General features: G+C 43.0%; 1 protein-coding gene across 7 annotated transcripts in view; it reads right to left on the reverse strand.

Annotated features, from left to right (window-relative positions):
• SASH1 (SAM and SH3 domain containing 1) overlaps nt 1–20,069 on the reverse strand; it is a 1,215,726-nt gene that overhangs the window by 185,416 nt on the left and 1,010,241 nt on the right. Inside the window, exon 1 of one of the 7 annotated variants that reach the window (XM_075862579.1) lies at nt 4,271–4,770. The exons of 4 other annotated variants lie outside the window; for them this stretch is intronic. In XM_075862579.1, the coding sequence (XP_075718694.1) occupies nt 4,271–4,357 (87 nt within the window). In that variant the 5' untranslated portion in view covers nt 4,358–4,770. Of the gene's footprint in view, nt 1–4,255; nt 4,771–20,069 lie in introns of those variants that run through there. 2 more of the 7 variants (XM_075862577.1, XM_075862581.1) reach the window with 2 other exon arrangements.

Genomic DNA, 20,069 nt, shown 5'->3' on the forward strand with positions numbered 1-20,069 from the left:
AGCGGGGCTGCGGCTGTGTAATACAGTCATTGCCCCGCTCCTGACATTAAGTGCGCACGCGGTCAGCATGAGGAGATGCGGCCGGTGCTGCACTAATGAGCGGCGGTTCAGGCACTGAAGACAGAACATGCGGGTGTTTTGCAGCGCGCCTGCCATGTTCTGTCTTCAGTGCCGGCGCTCATTAGTGCAGCGCTGGCCGCATCGCATCATCCTGACGACGCACACATGTCAGGACTCAGGAGCGGGGCAGTGACTGTATTACACAGCCGGAGCTATGCTCTCATTCATCATGTATTACTATACTGAGCTGTGCGGCCGCACAGCTTAGTATCGAAATACATGAAACAACGGTATCGAACCATTTGGGGATGCAGAGTATTAAAACAGTATCGAAGGTTCGATGCATCGTGCTTCCCTACTACTCACACACCCAAAAAAAATTGTGTAAATGTTGGTAACAAAATAAAAGAAAAGCACTTATCTAGGCCAAAAATGTCTTACAGGCAGCTGGCGACAAATTTTTCCGCTAATCTGTAAATAAGTAGAATGAATAGTTGTCTTCATGGGAATCCCATTGTCTTTCTAAGCATGGTATAAACATGCACAATGAAAGCTCCCAGCAAAAGCAATTGAAAGATGCCAATAGTTCACAATGTCTGATCTGTGAAAACAACGTCAGATTGTCTTTATACCAAGTTCTTACTGATCCTTTGGATTAACCATATACTTAATAGTGGGCCCGTGGGCAGAGCAATTCGACCTACAAGTGTATTAGCAGGAAATGACAGCACAGTGTATTTTTCAGACATGGCACTAAACTATGGGTTTTGGGATAATGAGGGCATTTCTGCGCCACATTGCCTCTTCTTAATAGTGTTCACTGTTGGATTCCTCTATAGCTGCCATGAAACTTTACATTAAAAACCAGATGCCTGACTCCAGTAAGGACAAATCACTACAATAACTTGACTGTTCACTGTCGGGAATTTCATAGGACGCATCCACAGCTTCTTTTTATCTCCTTTGAATGAGTATCTGTCTTTGAGTCAATGGTAGAATGGATGCGGTCATTTTTTAGGAATAGACTGTGGCTCTCTATATGACCTCCAGTGGACTCCCTAAATGGCTTTCTGTAGACCATACAGTTCTTGAGAGAATCTAGAAGCAGCATATATCTAATATATACATGTTGTTAACCCCCTGAGGATTTGATCAGAAGCGAGTTTCGGGGAATTCTATTTCCTCGCCTTGTGCCAAAAGGTAATCTACAATTTTAAAATGGCCCCAAAAGAAATTTCAGCTGTACAATACTGTGAATTTGCATGCCCCTTGACACAGCCAGATGCTTATCTTATGATGGAACGTCAACTCCATCAGATGGGGTAACGTCAGAATATGCACATTCACTTACTCTCTGTAAGAGATTCATCTTCAATCCAAAACCTAAGGCTATGTTCACACGCGTCAGAATTGCCAAAGGCAAATCCGACCCAAGGACCCAAGTCCAAGGCTTAGTTTGGATTTCTGGCACGGATTGGGAGTTTGTTGTGTGGCAGATTTAGCCCCACGTCTGCGCCCAGATGCAAATTCCCATCAAAAACAATTGAAAGCGGATTTTGGCGGGTAATTCATGTGAAATCCTAAACGTGTGAATGGAGCCTAACATACATGATTTAGCAATAAGATGTGAAATTGAATGTGTGTATACAATGGGACATTTGATAAATAAATTGAATACAACCTCTAAAAGTACCAAGAAACTTGGCAAAGCAGAAAGACAATAGATACAATTCACAAATGAGCAGAACCTTAAGGGTATGTTCACACGAGGGCGTCCGTAACGGCTGAAATTACGGGGATGTTTCAGCCTGAAAACATCCCCGTAATTTCAGCCGTAACGGCATGTGCAGGCGCTTGAACGCCGCGTCCATTACGGACGTATTTGGCGCTGCTATTCATTGAAGTCAATGAATAATGGCTCCAATTACGGCCAAAGAAGTGACAGGTCACTTCTTTGATGCGGGCGTCTATTTACGCGCCGTCATTTGACAGCGGCGCGTAAATTACGCCTCGTGTGAACAGACAAACGTCTGCCCATTGCTTTCAATGGGCAGATGTTTGTCAGCGCTATTGAGGCGCTATTTTGGGACATAATTCGGGGCAAAAACGCCCGAATTACGTCCGTAATTAGTGCGTGTGAACATACCCTAATACTAACCAAGACACTGATGCTCTTCAATGTCACGCCTGCACGTTTATATTCAGGAGACCACAAGGACTTCCAGCACTACATTATAGATAACATGCTGCTTTCATAGCTGCCACTGAAGAGTGACTGAGGTCCCATCGTTATGTTGACTATATTGGAACTTTTTCGTTTCAGGTGCACAAACTTTAAAAAGTATTTGAGATGAATAGTTTTATTTACAAGTGTCAGGACCCTACATTTTAGTAAGAATGATGACCAAAAGGTCTGGAGATATTTTTCTCATCCCTGGGGATGGTGTCAGAGACCAGAGTCACAAGCGGACACAGCTTATTACCAAATTCACATGTTCTCTATTTGATATATGAATACAATAGCCATTTTTTCGTTGACGATCTGGCGGGTGGGTTTTCTTCTTCCACACTAGTGAGACCATAGACAGACAGATGTCTCTCAGCAACGGTCAATGAGACACCTGCTCTTTCATGGCGTCCTATTGGCACACGTCTCATGGCATGTCTGGATAACGTTTCTTTATAAGCAACTGAATAGTGTTATTCTGCACCAGAAAAAAAAACACACACACACACTGTGGTACACCGATATTCTTACAAGCAAAATCGATTGTGTGCTCCTCATGTGGACAACAAACATTGACATGTAACAACTTCACAAACAATTATTATGTATGAATGGTCGACAATTAATGATCATTTGTGACTGATTGTTTTGTGCTTTTACAAGCGCTCAAAATAATAGGATAAGCGATACATGTCGATGGGCTGTAGTCTATCTCAAGTTTTTATATTCACCCGATTGAGCCCACAAATTGGAAAATACTAGTACAATGTCCCAATTTGACAAGGTTTACTCACACGGGTGGCAGTAATGTACTGCTATGGCATACGTGGGGCATATAGCATTATACTGAACATTATCAGTGTGATGTCATTGATCCTATTGGTGAATAGTGTATAAGCACAGACTAGACTAAGGGTCAGACCTACAGGATGAGACTGCTCCGCCAGCAGCAATGCCTAGTGAAAACCAACCAACCAGCACCCAAATCTAGAGAGAGAACTATACACATTGCACTGAACCCGTTTTACATACGGGCACCGGGTGCAGATTCTTACACAATGGGAGACATCCTATTTGCAGATAACAAAAACATCCAAGTAAAATGAGACAGCAGTGAAGTATTGTTACTGCCTATTGTCAGTACTCCGTCACACCAGAGCAAGAGGAGCCAGAGGCCATTCCTTCAGCATCTGGCCACTGACCCCGATAACTGAGTTTACAGTTCACACATGGATGTGGCTGAAGTTGACATCTTCTGTGCACTGCTAGTCATTCTACCGCCTCTCGGAGCCACTGATTCTCTTTACAGAGTCCCAGCTAGTACAATGCTCCATGTCAAATATGAAATCCTATTATTAGCAATATAGCTCCAACATATTCCATATCGGAGATTCTTTACACTCACATCCGTCCCTAAAACCAGTTACAACAGGTAGAAAACTGGCAGCCATCTATTAGTACTATATGTATAATAAAAGGTAGATCACATAAATCCACAAATCAGCACTAGATTAGTCCGCACAGCACGACTACACTTGTGGTATGCTGTATACAGCTATATACTAACATTACAAGTGTTCAATAGTAAAAGAGCACACTACTAACAGGGCAGCTGCGTTTCACGGTTCGCTGAGTGACTACTTCCAGAGCACATGGGAGAGTGTTTATTAAACATACAGCAAAGTCCAATGTGAACGAGTCTAAGGACATGAGACGATTATTCCGACAGAATGCCTATAGAATAGTGATCCATCCCAGTATATTCACCTGCATCAAAGTGCCGACCTGCGAAATCGCGGTACAAGACACTGACACAGCGTAACGTAGCGCTCTGATCAGCTAGATAAAGCAGGGCGACTAATCAATCAGCGGCTGCACAATCCACACACGTCTATTGATTAGTATGTCCTGGGATGGAAACCTCCTGTGGGTCATTATCCCAGTGTGTTAGCCCCCTCCCCCACTCACCAGCATTCCCATCACCTCAGTCCAGAGATTGGAGAAGGCGTCAGGCACGGTTCCCTCAGCTTGTGGCTCCGGACTGCTGGCTTCTGCATGTTCCCCCTCCATTATGGTCCAGCCGGCGATGCTTCAGGACTTGTCAGTGGCCCCTGCTCCTCACTAGTAACATTTCTTAGTTGGCAGCCACTGTAGACCTCAGTGAGCACCCCTGTGTCTGCTGTTACATAGTATCTCCTGAGTGTGACCGGCCAGCAGAGACCTCTACTAACTCCAAACTACTCTGAGGGCACACTGCTCGCCCCGGCGCCTGGACTAGTCCATAGAGTTTCAGTAAGGGGAAGCAGCCGAGCAAGTAGCTGTGCAAGTAGCTGTACAGTAAGACTGGCAGTCAGTGTGCTCCACACCGGGACATGTGCTGAGCCCGGGATGGGGAATGGCTTGTCTGCAGTTTCTCTGTGACTTGGAATGTGTGTCCTCCTCCCCCCTCACGGCTGAAGTGTGCTCTCCCGTCTTCACATGACTGCTCACTGTAGGGAACTCGCTACTAGGAATGACAGCACAGGAATGCAATGAAAATAAAGATGTGTGTCTATCCCCCAAAACTCTGACCCCTACAGAAACCAAATCTAACCTCGTGTCCTGGAAGTGTCCCGTCACTTTCTGTGGGCCAAATGTCTTTTTTTTTAATGGTGTAAGGTTCTCTACTCTATAAAACGTACGGTGTACGCAATGTGTAATTCATTATTTATACAAATGGAAGTCAATTGTACGAAGTTTGACAATTTGGGGAATAATGAAAAAGTTTCCCAGCTGTGCTCTATCATTTATTTATTGACTCTTTCATGACCAGGGGTCATTGATGCCCCTGTGTCCAGGTCAAATTTTCAGGGTTTTTTTTTTTGTGCAAAACTTAGGGTAAGTTCACACTAGCGTTAGTATACGTTTACTTCTCTTCTGTCAGAGGAAGATGATCAAAACATGACCAGCCTATTTTAGACGTTAATGACAAGCCATTTTTTAAGTTTTTTCATCGTCGCATTCCAAGAGCTATAACCTTTTTATTTTTGCGTCGACATAGCTGTATAAGGTCTTGTTTTTTGCGGGACAAGTTGTATTTTTTTAATAGCACTATTTTGAGGTACATATTATTTATTGATTAACTTTTATTAACTTTTTTTGGGGGGGGAATAGAAAAAAACCTGAAATTTTGCCACTCTTTTTCGCGTCTTAAATCGACGCCGTTTACCGTGTGATATAAATAACACAATAACTTTATTCAGCGGGTTGTTACGATTGCAACGATACAAAATTTGTATAGTTTTTGTATGTTTTACTACTTTACACAGTAAAAACGCTTTTTTTTCAAAATTATTTGTTTTTGTGTCTCTATTTGAAGAGCCGTAACGTTTTTATTTTTTCGGCGATGCAGCTGTATGAGGGCTTTTTTTTTGCGGGACGACTTGTAGTTTTTATTGGTACCATTTTGGAGTAGATACGACTTTTTGATCACTTTTTATCACATTTTTTTAAGTCAGTATTCACAGAAAACAGCAATTTTTCTATAGTTTTTTTATAAAAAAAATTTACGGCGCTCACCGTGCGGGTTAAATAATGTAATAGATTTATAGTCGGGGTCGTTACGGACGCGGCGATACCAGATATGTGTAACTTTTTAACGTTGTTTTTTTTTTTTAATAGTAAAGCATTTTGTAAGGGGAAAAGCTGGGTTTTTAATTTTTTTTCACATTTTTTTTAAATTAACTTTATTAAACTTTTTTTTTACTTTTTTACTAGTCCCATTAGGGGACTTTAATATGCGATTCTCCGATCGCTATTGTAATACACTGCAATACTTCTGTATTGCAGTGTATTACTGCCTGTCCGTTTAAAATGGACAGGCATCTGCTAGGACATGCCTCTGGCATAGCCTAGCAGGCATTCGCTCCAGGCAGACCTGGGGGCCTTTATTAGACCCCCGGCTGCCATTGGAGACACAGACACTCGGCGATCGTATCTCTCTCCAAAACCACTCAGATGCGGTGCTCACTATTGCGCACCGCATCTGAGGGGTTAAACGGGTGAGATCAATACTTATATCGATCTCACCCAGCAGAGCAGGGACGCCCCCAGCCTCTGGCAGCTGAGAGCAGGGAGATTTGACGTCTCCTGCTATGTTTACTTATCCTGATGCAGCGACGTAAAAAGGCCTATGCATCAGAATAAAGCCTGTTAGTGGCCGCCATGAAAAGGCGTATTGGCGGTCACTAACGGGTTAAACGGAAAGCAACGTTACCGTTACAATTACCATTGATTTCAATGGTAATTCTTTTGGTTGCTTTTCGTTTGCCTCCGTTCGCTAGGTTTCCGTTTTTTTTCACGGAAGCAAAAGTACAGTCTGCAGAACTTTTGTTTCTGTGAAAAAAAACGGAAACCTAGCGAACAGAGTCAAACGAAGAGCAGCTGAAACAAAAGAATTACTATTGAAATCAGTACCAATTCTAATGGAACTGTTGTCTTCCGCTTAATCTTTTCCTCTGATGGAAGAGAGGTAAACGTATACGAACGCCAGTGTGAACTTAGCCTTATGAGGGTTTCATTTTCTAGATTAGTTTAATACCATGTTTTTATTATACGGAGACCAATCACATAAAAGTGAGAACCCTTTTTTGTAATTTTTTTATATATGTTTATAGTGTGTGTGGGTCTGTACTAGTCCTTCTCAATGAATAGAAAATCATCAAATTCATTTATTTCAGTAATTCAATTCAAAAAGTGATACTCATATATTTTATAGATTCATTACACAGACAGTGATCTATTTCCAGCATTTTTTTTTCTTGTAATGATGATTATGGAGAACAGTTAATGAAAACCCCAAATTTAGTGTCTCAGAAAATTAGAATATTATATGGGCCCAATATCAAAAATGTTGGTTATTAAACCAGGTATTGGTACTTTTACTTGTAGCTTGTCAGCGGAGGGAAGCATGAAGTGCGGTATGATTTCCTTCTAGACTCTGGACTTGATATAACACAGTGGAGTAACACCAGTAGATGACATGGCTCCCCAAACCATCACTGACTGTGGAAACTTCACACTGGACCGCAAGACACTTGGATTGACGCCTCTCCACTCTTCCTCCAGACTCTGGGACCGAGATTTCCAAATTAAATGCAAAATTGACTTTCATCTGAAAACAGGACTTTGGACTACTGATCAACAGTATTGGTCCACTGTGTTATATCAAGTCCAGAGTCAGCACAGCGTCTAGCAGGACATTTCCCAGCACTTCATGCTTCCCTCTGCTGACAAGCTTTATGGAGATGCTGATTTAATTTTCCAGCAGGACTTGGCACCTGCCCACACTGCCAAAAGTACCAATACCTGGTTTAATAACCACAGTATCACTGTGCTTGATTGGCCAGTAAACTCGTCTGACCTAAACCCCATAGAGAATCTATAGGGTATTGTCAAGAGGAAGATGAGGCACCAGACCCAACAATGCAGACGAGCTGAAGGCCGCTATCAAAGCAACCTGGGCTTCCATAACACCTCAGCAGTGCCACAGGCTGATCACCTCCATTCCACGCCACATTGATAACACCTCAGCAGTGTCACAGGCTGATCACCTCCATGCCACGCCGCATTGATAAAACCTCAGCAGTGCCACAGTCTGATCACCTCCATGCCACGCCGCATTGATAACACCTCAGCAGTGCCACAGGCTGATCACCTCCATGCCACGCCGCATTGATAAAACCTCAGCAGTGCCACAGGCTGATCACCTCCATGCCACGCCGCATTGATAACACCTCAGCAGTGCCACAGGCTGATCACCTCCATGCCACGCCGCATTGATAACACCTCAGCAGTGCCACAGGCTGATCACCTCCATGCCACACCACATTGATCCAGTAATTCATGCAAAAGGAGCTCCGACCAAGTATTGAGGGCATATACTGTACATGCTTTTCAGTAGGCCTACATTTTGGTATTCACCAGACGCGGCTATTTTGTGCCTTCAGGACCAGACACCGTTTAGCCCTTTTTAGCACGTGTTCGTTAAATGGCTATAACTTTTTTATTTGTTGGGCTAACGACGTGATTTTTGCGACGTTTTTTCCGTAGACAATGCAGGTTTCTTTTTTTTAGCATTTTTATACACATCCTTTTTGCTATTTTAGAATTTTTATTCTTAAAGTTTGAAAATAATAGTAAAAAAATAAGCTTTTTTACGTTTCATCAATTTTTTTTCTTGTAATAACATAGTTTTACCCTAAAATAGACCTTTTATTTGTGATAGTCATTGTCTACCGTAAATTTTTATATATTACATGTCTATATTAGGGTAATTGGGTCAGCGCTAGCGTAACAACAATGATTGGCGGGTGGGAACGTTTTTTTTTGGGGTGGGTAGTTTATGTGTATTTATTCTTAATTTTTTTTTTGCACTTTACTAGTTTTTTATTACTATGATCTTTTCCCTCAAAGGTCAAAAAAAACCTTTGGAGAACTTTATATATTTTTTTTCTTTCTTTTACACCATGTTTTTCCACTGTAACTTGAGCTGCACAGCAGCCCCAGTTACAGGGGAAATCAGCCCTCTCATAGTGACGATTGTCACTAATAGGGCTGTGCTGGGTCTAGTAAGACCCAGCAGCAGTCTGCCACTAAAAGCTGCTTCTATCCTCTCCTCAGGGTCCCCGGCAGTCACTGACAGCCGGAGACCCGACATTCATCTGCGTGATCGCTCGGGCAGCAAGTTAAAACCCGAGCCGTAAAAAGTCTATGGCGCGTGTATTAAGGACCCAGACCGCTGGCCGTAAAAACACAGCCAGCAGTCGGGAACCAGTTAAAAATCATTTTTGAAATTGGGCTTATATAATATTCTAATTTTCTGAGAGACTAAATTTTGGGTTTTCATTAACTGTTCTGCATAATCATCAACATTAAAAGAAAAAAATGCTGAAAATAGATCAAATTTGTGTATTGAATCTATATAATGTGAGTTTCACTTTTTGAATTGAATTACTGAAATAAATTAACTCTTTGACTCTTGAAAACGGCTCCAAAAACGGCCGTGAAAATCGCGAGTGACTTAAAAAACGTCTGAAAATCAGGAGCTGCTTTGCCTTGAAAACAGCTCCGTATTTTCAGACGTTTTTGACTGTGTGAACATACCCTAAGTCGTCTTCTCTCTCCGTCAGCCTGGATCGCTGTCAGGGGAGGGTAAAGAGGGCTATATTCACACGACGTGAAAAAAAAGGCAGTTAAAAATGTATCAACTGTCAGTTTTTCATGGCTGTTTTGCATCAGTGTGTCTCCATTGAATCGATTTCCCGGCCGCCTGACCTTTTTTAACCGCCATTTGCTATCCGTTTTTCATGGGCCTTTAAATACATTTTGCCCCAACCCTCTGAAAACACCACAGTGCCCATGTAGATAGTGCCAGGGCCCACCGTAGATAGTGCCCACATAGTGCCACACACTGCGGCCATGTAGATAGCGCCACAGTGTCCCTTGTATGTAGTGCCCATATAGTCCTCAGGACGCAGATACAGTTGAATATTCTGGCAGAGCAGGAAACTATCCGCTCCCTGCTCTCCCATTAAGTCCACCAGGAGCAGAATCCCCGTCCAGAGAGCAGCCAACGCTCTGGCCGGGGACTACGATCCTAGAGGTAGCCCCTGACGTCACTGTCCATATATGGTCAGGGGCTCCTCCAGAAAAGGAACCCCTAGCCAGTGTATCGATAATGCTTTAGCTCGGGATTGCACTCCTAGAGCAGTCCCTGTCTAGGAACGGAATCTCCAGCCAGATGCACTCGCCGGGAATTCCTCTTCTGTAGGAGCCCCTGACGTCACCGTCTATATATGGACCATGAGGTCAGGTGCTCCTCTTGGACCAGAATCCCCTGTGAAAGTGGCACCCATACCCCATCCTGTTGACAGTGCTACACCATCCCTCCCTGTAGATAGCTCCATTGGGGCTCCCTCTAGGATAGGAATCCCCATCCAGAGCGTCGGCAATTCTCTGGCTGGGGATTCCCCTGATGTAGCTCTCAATATATGGACAGTGACATCAGTGCCTCGTCCAGGAGAGGAATTCCCACTAGAGCGTCGGCAACACTCTGGCTGGGAATTCCACTCCTAGAGGGAGCCCCGACTGCGCCATCTACCAGGAGGGGGTGTGGTGCCATCTAAAAGGGGGTGTGTGTGGTACCATCTACAGTGGACACTGTGCCATTATCTACAGGAAGCAGTGTGTGCCACCATCTACAAGAGGCAGTGTGGCACTATCTACGCTGGTTTTTACCCTACCAGTAATCATCAGCACATATTACCTAGCCCTAGTGATAAAGTGAGACATCACCTGCCTGTAAACAACCGGATAACCAGAGAGATACTGGCCACCTTAGTAGTTGTCAGCCAAATTAGTGCAGACATTTTTGTTCATTTATTTGTATTAAGGATTTCTGGGTAGAAATCCATGCCCTATTATCCATTCCCACCAGATAAGCCATGCCCCCATAAGACACACCCACCAAAGAAGCCACACCCTATGTTGCCAACTATTACTGGTGTCCTCTATGTAGCCTTAAACATATGTATGCCATGCAACCCTGTCGCTAACTCAAGGCTAGGGGTTACATCATGTTTAGTCATATTCAGATAGCTTGTGGATAAATTACGCAGGACTGATCTGTGGGCTATACCATTCTACTGTGACAGGGGCCTCATGCAGAAAGCTACAGTATGTGAGAAGAATTTCTAATACATGTAAATTAGAAAACTGTACGATTTCCTATTCTACAAATAAATAAAAACTGGACAACCCCTTTAAATGAGTCACAAGACTGCAACTCTGTAGGCACGCCCACTTTTTCCAACACAGCCACACATGGGGGCTTCATAAATATGCCATTCAGCACGAAAAATATAAATCTGCCCCACTTTTTGCAACCTATAAAGATAAAAAAAAGAGTACTTTTGCCAAATATGAAATTAAAGGTGCCTTACTCCTTAAAATCATAGCTTCCACATCTGGATTGTGAACCTGTTGAAGTGGAATCCTGAGAAATAAAAGCTGTTTACAGTGTCTTCCAAATATGTATTGCGAGAGCCTCTTCAAAAGATCCCTTTGTTTACCAGATTCCATCAATGTCTTTCATTGCTGTCTATGTTCACACCTGCGTCATGAGTTTCCGTTGTTCTGCTCCGTCAGAGGGAAAACCGGAAGTGATGGTTTCGTTGCTCCACAAATATCACCGGCGGCCGACGGAACCCATTGACTTTAATCGGTTCTGTCGGGGTGTCTGTGGTTTTACCCGAAACTATAGTGCAGCATGCTGTGCTATTGTTTCCAGTATTAACCGGATGTGCGATGGAGGCCCCGAAATGAAACCACCAACGCAGATGTGAAGGAGACCTAACTCTTGGCCCAGCCGCGCAAGGGTATGTTCGCACAAAACAAATAAGCCGTGGATTTTCCATCCAGTTTTGCAGGCGGACAATCCGCAGCGTATTACAGTAGCAACATAAGGGATGAGATGTGAAAAAAAGCATTTTAAATCCACAGCATGTCCATTTATGTTGCTGCAGATCTGTTGCAGAATTTGCCTATTGGGATCAAATGGGGAGTAAAATTCCACAACAAATGACAATTGTTGCGTAATTTGCAGCAATTACGCTGCATTGTCTTTGCAAATTCCAAAAAAGACTGTACTCCCCTCTCATGCAGCTGCCATGGCAACGCTTTCCTGCTTTTCCACGTGGTCTGTACACAGATGGCCTCCTGTGACAACGTTTCATCTTGTGACTGCTGCAGCCAAACACATGCTATGCAATACAGTACCCGACCATCTGGAGGGATGGTCGGGCACTGGGGCAGCCGCAGATTATTATGGTATTATGAGGCTGGGAAGGGCCAAAAACCGTGGCCCTTCCCACCATGGTAATACTAGCCTGCTGCTGCTTTATTGTATCTGGGTGGCTATGATAATAGGGGGGGGGACCCCACGTCGTTTTTATTATATATATATATATATATATATATATATATACATATATATATATATATATACTTTAAATGGGGCTCCGCAAACCCCAAAAGTGTTAAAAAAAATAAAACATTTTATGTGAAAAATATATATAATATTTAATTAGATAAAACATAAAATATATAAAAAAATTTTTTAATGAAACCTTTCCTTTAATCGTCTCGAATTAAATGGATATATGATTTGGATACACTTTATCCGAAGGGTCTAAATAAAGAATTTAAGATTAGTGGGATCTACTGATTACCTAGAGTCCCCCATACCCATAGCGGCAGATTCATTAGTATAATATGAGTGTCCCTTACATAGTAACATAGTTAGTACGGATGGTAAAAGACATATGTCCATCAAGTTCAACCAAGGGTTCGGAAAAAGGGAAGGGATGAAACAAAAATTCTACACATTGACGTAGGAGCTGATATTTTTTTGTTCTAGGAAATTATCTAAGCCTTTTTTAAAGCCATCTACTGTCCCTGCTGTGACCAGCTCCTGCAGTAGGCTATTCCACAGATTTGAAGATTAAACCTTTTTTCAACCAGACGGAGGGAGTGCCCGCTTGTCTTTTGAGGGGGTTTTACATGGAATAGGTTTTCACTATATTTCTTGTATGGGCCATTCATATATATATATATATATATATATTTACATAAGTTAATCATGTCCCCCCTTAGTCGTCTCTTTTCAAGGCAAAATAGGTTTAAATCTTTGAATCTTTCCCAATAACTTAGATGCTCCATGCCCCTTAACCCCTCACACAAAATTACGTAACTGTACATGATGAGGGTTAAGGGGAAGTATGGAGCGAGCTCACGGGCTGACCTCGCTCCATAGACAGTGGGTAATGGCTGTAATACGCAGCCGACACCTCCCTGCAATGAGCGGAATCAAAGTTCACTTTGATTCCGCCCGTCTAAGACTCTAAATGCCGCGATCAGTCGCGACCATGGCATTTAAAGTGTTAGAATCAGGGGGGCGCCCCCTCAAACACGCGATCGCGCCCCCCCCCCCCCCCGTGGCACGATCGGCCGAACACAAGCCCCCAGGTCTGCCATCTTTTACTCCTTTGAAGACTGTCAGAATCACGATATACTGCAATACATTAGTATTGCAGTATATCATGCAAGCGATCCAACGATCGCTGCTTCAAGTCTCCTAGGGGGACTAATAAAAAAAGTTAAAAACTGTTAAATAAAGATTTTTGTTATGTTCCAAAAACAATAAAGTATTAAAAGTAAAAAAAAAGCCTTTTCACATTTTTCCTGTAGATAACGCGATACAGCCCTGCCCCTGTAGATAACGCCATACAGCCCTCCCCCTGTAGATAACGCCATACAGCCCCACTCTGTAGATAACGCCATACAGCCCCCAACCCCCCCTCCAAAAAAAAACAAAAAAGAGATGTATCCCCTATCTACAGGATAGGGGATACATGTGGGATCGCTGGCAGCGATAAGGAGATCGATATCCAAAAAGTAAAACAAATTTTTATAAAAAGTATTTAGAACGTTGCACCAGTCACACTGACCAGTGGCGTAAGCCAGCACGGGACCCCCCCCCATGGCCGGATGCTCCGCTAGCAGCCGCTATGGCTGCTACAGTGCGACGCCACTGAAGGGGTTGTTCCTACAAAAGACATGCATCCCCTATCCACAGGATAGGGGATACATGTGGGATCGCTGGGACGCCCAGCGATAAGGAGAACAGGGGACCGAAAGACCCACGAAGTTCTCCATGACAAACCTCGGACTTCCGGGGTCTGTCGGCAGCTCCATAGAAATTAATTGTGCATCGGTCGCGCTTGTGCGCATGCGTGACCAGCGCTCCTTCCATTTTTATTGAAGTGTGCAGACCCCGGAAGTCCGAGGTTTCTCATGGAGAACTTCGGGGGACTTTTGGCCCCCCGTTCTCCTTATCGCTGCCAGCAATCACACATGTATCCCCTATCCTGTGGATAGGGGATACATCTCTTTTGTAGGACAAACTATAGGCTGTTTTTTTGGGGGGGAGGGGGTTGGGGGCTGTATGGCGATATCTACAGGGGGGTCTGTATGGCATTATCTACAGGGGGGAGTTTGGGGCTGTATGGCGTTATCTACAGGGGGAGGGCTGTATGGCGTTATCTACAGGGGGGCTGTATGGCGCTATCTACAGGGGGAGGGCTGTATGGCGTTATGTACAGGGGGGCTGTATAGCGTTATCTACTGGGAGGGCTGTATGGCGTTCTCTACAGGGGGAGGGCTGTATGGCGTTCTCTACAGGGGGAGGGCTATATGGTGCTATCTACAGGGGGGGATGTATGGCATTATATACAGGAGGAGGGCTGTATGGCGTTATCTAAAGGGAGGGCTGTATGGCGTTATCTACAGGGGGGCTGTATGGCGTTATATACAGGGCGGCTCTATGGCGTTATCTACAGGGGGCTGTATGGCGTTATCTACAGGGGGGCTAATAGGGCTATAAGATAACCTACAGGGGGCTGTGTATGGTGTTATCTACAGGGGGGCTGTATGGTGCTATCTATACGGGGGATGCTGTGTGGCGGAATCTATAGGGAGGCACTATCTACAAGGGGGCATTGTGTGACATCCAGGGGAGGGGGGCACCAGTCAAAAGTTTGCTATGGGGCCTAGTCTTTCCTAGTTACGCCCCTGACACTGACTAATCTTTATTTATTAAAAATAATAATAATAATAAATTGCCTTTCAAAGGTGTACATAGCCTTTAAAATGGTACGTAGAGTAAAGCCTTGCACCTGCATGTTGAAAACCGGTTTGATCAGCTTAGTTATCTGGAAGGCCATTGGGTGGAGACACACCTTTATTAAAGTATGTCTAGGGCAGAAAGTATATTTCAGTAAAGCAAGCAGTGGAAATGTGGTCGTCAGCTTTTTACTTTTACCAAGTCGACTGATGCACCATGATATTCCAACCAAAATAGCTAAGAAACATCCTGTGCAGGGAACTGCCTTCTTATATTCAATGGTCCTCTTTATTCATGTGAACAGGCCTACCTCACAGAGTAAATATTATGTACTTTAATGTGGTGAAGAAGCAAACGGTCGCTGGATAATTCGCTAGAATAACTAGGTATGAAGCATGAGCTGAGCTTTGTGGAAATCATTCCAACTTTATTTCTTTACTTTTTCCACAAACATTTAAAAGTGGTATTTAACAGAGAAGCACATGCAGTAAATCTAAAGAGTAAGGCTTGTATCGCACAAGTGTTATACAGGCGCATTTTTTCTCCCACATAAGGCTGCGTTGCGTTTTTGTTGCCTTTTCAATTGCAGCCTGAAGAAAAATGCACCTAAAAAAATGCATGCATTTTGTAAATACCGATGTGTTTTTCAAAGTATTTCAGCTGTAGACCTATGACCATTAGGCTGGGTTCACACGACCTATTTTCAGGCGTAAACGAGGCGTATTATGCCTCGTTTTACGCCTGAAAATAGGGCTACAATACGTCGGCAAACATCTGCTCATTCATTTGAATGGGTTTGCCGACGTATTGTGCAGACGACCTGTAATTTACGCGTCGTCGTTTGACAGCTGTCAAACGACGACGCGTAAATTCACTGCCTCGGCAAAGAAGTGCAGGGCACTTCTTTCAGACGTAATTTGAGCCGTTCTTTATTGAACTCAATGAAGAGCAGCTCAAGATATACGAGCGTCACAGACGCCTCGTATATTACGAGGAGGAGCTTTTACGGCTGAAACGAGGCAGCTGTTTTCTTCTGAAAACAGGCTGTCATTTCAGCCGTAAATCACAGCTAGCGTGTGCACATACCCTTAAATTCAAAACCACCTTACAGCTAAAACATTTAAAAAATGAATGCGTTTTTTCAAATGCGTTTGTTAAAGGCTAGATAATTTTTTGAAAACTTTGTTTTGTTTAAAAAAATATGTATTATGATGTTTTAAGCAACTGTACAAACCCGAATCTGTCAGGTCAGCAGAACTGATGGGTTCGGTGTAAGTCCATCACCTGTTACATCTAAGGCCCCATGCGCACTAATGTGCTTTTGCGGCCGCAATTACCCCGGAAATCCACGGGAGAATTGCGACCCCATTCATTTCTATGGGGTTATGCACACGACCGTAGTTTTTACGGTCTGTGCATGGCCCGGGAGCACGCACCGCAGAAAGAACGGACATGTCTTATTATGGCCGTCTTCTGTGGTCCGGGCTCATTGAAAATAATGGCCACGCCCATGTGCATTGCCCGCGATCTGGGGGTGGCTTGCGGCTGACAGTCCGCTGCCGGCCGACCCGAAAATCACGGCCGTGCACATGGCTACGGTTGTGTGCATGAGGCCTTAGATGTGATCGATATCACGGTTTCACTGAAGCGGATTCAGTTTTGAGCGCAAGATACAGCTTCTATGTATCCAGTATACATAGGAGTTGTATCTCAAAAAGTAAATTTTTTTTAAATTAAAGCTCATTAAAACGTGGCTTAAAACACCATAATACATTTTTATTTTTTTTTATTTTTTTTGAATAACACAAAGTGTTCTAAGATTTACATAACCTTTAATGCTGCGATTGAAAATGCAACTACAACACATAATGTGTACCCAGGCTGACAGACGCAAATCCTTGCCTAACTGTGTGTCCAATGACCAGCAGCACCACCACAGGGAAAATTAAGCATTGCACAGTTCTCACTCAAATTAATGGGTTGTCAGAGATACAGGACAGGTCACCCAGAGCTGCCTACAGACACTCTATGTGATCTCTTAACAGCCATATATTCATGCGCATGTTTTTGAATGACCATAAAGTATATACTAGCAAAATAATCCATCCTATAATAAATCGTCCCATCTAGATTCAGCTTTCGGAGTAAAACATTCAACCAGTGTCTGATTTGTTTTCACTTTATAGCAGAGGATGGCCGCGGTCTGGCAATCTGCATAGACCTTTTTGCAGATCGGAAACGAATGAATCGTGATGATAATTGTCCAATTTAAACGTGGCTTCATTTGGTCATACAGGTTAGATAAAAGTTTGTGGAATCCGCCGACAATCTAATGTGTATGGGGATCTTCTTTCCTGTGGTAGCAGTTTATTCTACTCTCGCTATTAAAATAATCATGTACGCTCGGCCGAGCTTTATGGGGGAGTGGGATGAAATAGCCAGTGGCCGACTTAGCGTCTGACGGACTTCTATTGCATATGTACGGCCAGTTTACTACAGTTCTTTTATAAACTGCAGACACTGCAAAGCAGCGGTCCAAGAGTAAGGATAGGAAGCTGTATATTACACTTTACATAAAAGGCAATCCATTACCATACGTTGTCAGTATGTGACAGCTAACACAGTTTTACACATATATGGCAGTTGGAAGGAAGCAAGTATCGTCTTGGCTTAATGTCAAATATCCAGACTGTCTGCAGATATTGCTTCATTATACACTGAGAAAACATACATTGCTGCCTTGCTTGATCTGCCGGTGAGCAAGATATTCCAACTGCTTAGCAGATGTCAGAGGGAACATGTTAGGAGAAAATATCTCCCAAATGTGGCTACCACTGGAACGCACATTCATTATTTTCCGTACTTTTTGCTTACATTTTTTGCTTACATTTGGCATGTATATCAAGAAAGCTAAACGTGTCCATAAGGTTCCATTGTTAGACAGGGGCCAAAGGAGTGTCAAATTGGCCACCGCTTGGCCGGTATATACGTCAGTATATTGCAAAAAAAAAAATGTAGTGGACTATGCTATTTCATCCCACAGAGTCCAGTAAGAAAGGCTTTTTTTTTTTTTTTTTTTAACATGGTAGCCTATCCGTGATGGATGCATTAAACTGATGCCTAACCATGGCATTCATCCACATAGACTATAATGGTATCCGGATATATGATGGTAACGGATATGTCATGACAAGGCTCATGAGAGTTCATGATGTATTCGTTAACTGGATACCATTATAGCCTTTAGGGGACTGTTAAGATTTCGTCACAGCCTATGTTTAACCTATATGTTTTACCTATAGAGCTTTTACCTGTGTATGCGTCAAACGTAGGCCAAGAAACATCATGCAAACATATCCTACAATATGTGTATATGTATGCATAAGTTCAGTATATAACAATATATTTAAATACAAAATAGCCCCTTTAATACATGCACTGTGATTGACAAGCTAAGTACATTTGGGATGAGCAAGCGGTTCACTGCAAAACTGAATCACATGACTATTTCAACATCTTAGAAAGTTGAGAAGAACATCAAAGCATTTGTGTCTTTCAGAATAGTTTGGGTGGAGCACAAACTTTATTACACCTTGTGTAACCACAACGCTGTGTGTCTGCCAGATTCACTGCACAGACTGGCTTTATCCCAGAACTGTCATTGACACGGTTATAGCCTTATAAATTTTGGCTCCTATGGTTTTCAAATTAAATTCTAGGGTTATCTTGTAACAGGGAATGTGTTCATCCTGTGTATTCCTTTTTAGCAGCCAGGAATGATTAAAAGAAACTGTACATTTCTGTTTTACATCATACATTAACTTTATAACGTCACAAATTGCAAAATAAGAAATCCATGTGAATGTTGAGGAAGCTCAAAGTGCCCTCTAGAATAAGGGTATGTTCACACGTACACGTTCGATACGCCTGAAATGACGGAGCTGTTTTTAGGAGAAAACAGCTCCGGAATTTCAGACGTAAAGGCAAGTGCAGGCGTTTTTCGCAGAGTCCATTAAGTGACAGGTACTTCTTTGACACAGGCGTCTTTTTTACGCGCCGTCTTTTGACAGCGGCGCGTAAAAAAATGACGGTCGGCACAGAACATCGTAAAGCCCATTCAAATGAATGGGCAGATGTTTGCCGGCGCATTGGAGCCGTATTTTCGGACATAATTCGAGGTTAAAACGCCCGCATTATGTCCGTAAATAGGGTGTGTGAACCCAGCCTTATTCTCATTCTTACTTGGGGTCGGAATATACATTTTAACGTGCATAATAACTTCATTAGCAGTAAAGAGCAATAGTAGAATAGAAAGTCCATAGTAGATTATAGAGGATCATGAAAGTGAGAAGTGCTCTGTCCACTTATTTAACAAATCTAACAAGTGAAATCTACAAGATGTTCTGGCTGAGGAACTTGAAATGTTTTGTTTTACAATACAATGGTATATGAGTATGGAGCTGGAAGACAGTTTTGGGCTTCCAGTGAAAACATTGGAATAAGCATGTATTATTTTCACAACTGATCCAATAGTTCTACCCTTCAATGCACACAGTGGGACCCAATACTCCTACTTCTTCACGGGAATATCATAACCCTATTTTACTGGGAATATGGAGAAATGGGAATATCTAGGGTATACTTTCATTCTCGTCAAGTTCTTGCCCTGCTCACGTCTCATTTTTTGTCCTACTTTTAGCGTGTACATTGGAAAAGCTCCTGACACAATCTAAACATGTCCATAGGACTCCATTAGCCAACAAGTGAGTCTTTTTGGCCTCCATCGGGCTGGTATACACTACGCTATTCCATCCCAAGGGATCCCATAAAGTTTTTTTTAACATGGGAGCCTATGTGTGATAGATGCCACGTTTTGGCATCCGTCAGAGGTATATATTATACTTCTACCTCGAGGAGCTTTCCCACAGCCAAAGTCCAGTTAGAGCATCAGGTAGCACTTGCTTGGCCCTGGGATTCTGGCCCTGGGGAAGCCCCTAACGCCACTGTATATATATAGTTAGGTCCAGAATTATTTTGACAGTCACACAATCTTCATGATTT

This window comes from Rhinoderma darwinii, chromosome 4, assembly GCF_050947455.1.
Source record: "Rhinoderma darwinii isolate aRhiDar2 chromosome 4, aRhiDar2.hap1, whole genome shotgun sequence".
Classification (NCBI taxonomy): domain Eukaryota; kingdom Metazoa; phylum Chordata; class Amphibia; order Anura; family Rhinodermatidae; genus Rhinoderma; species Rhinoderma darwinii.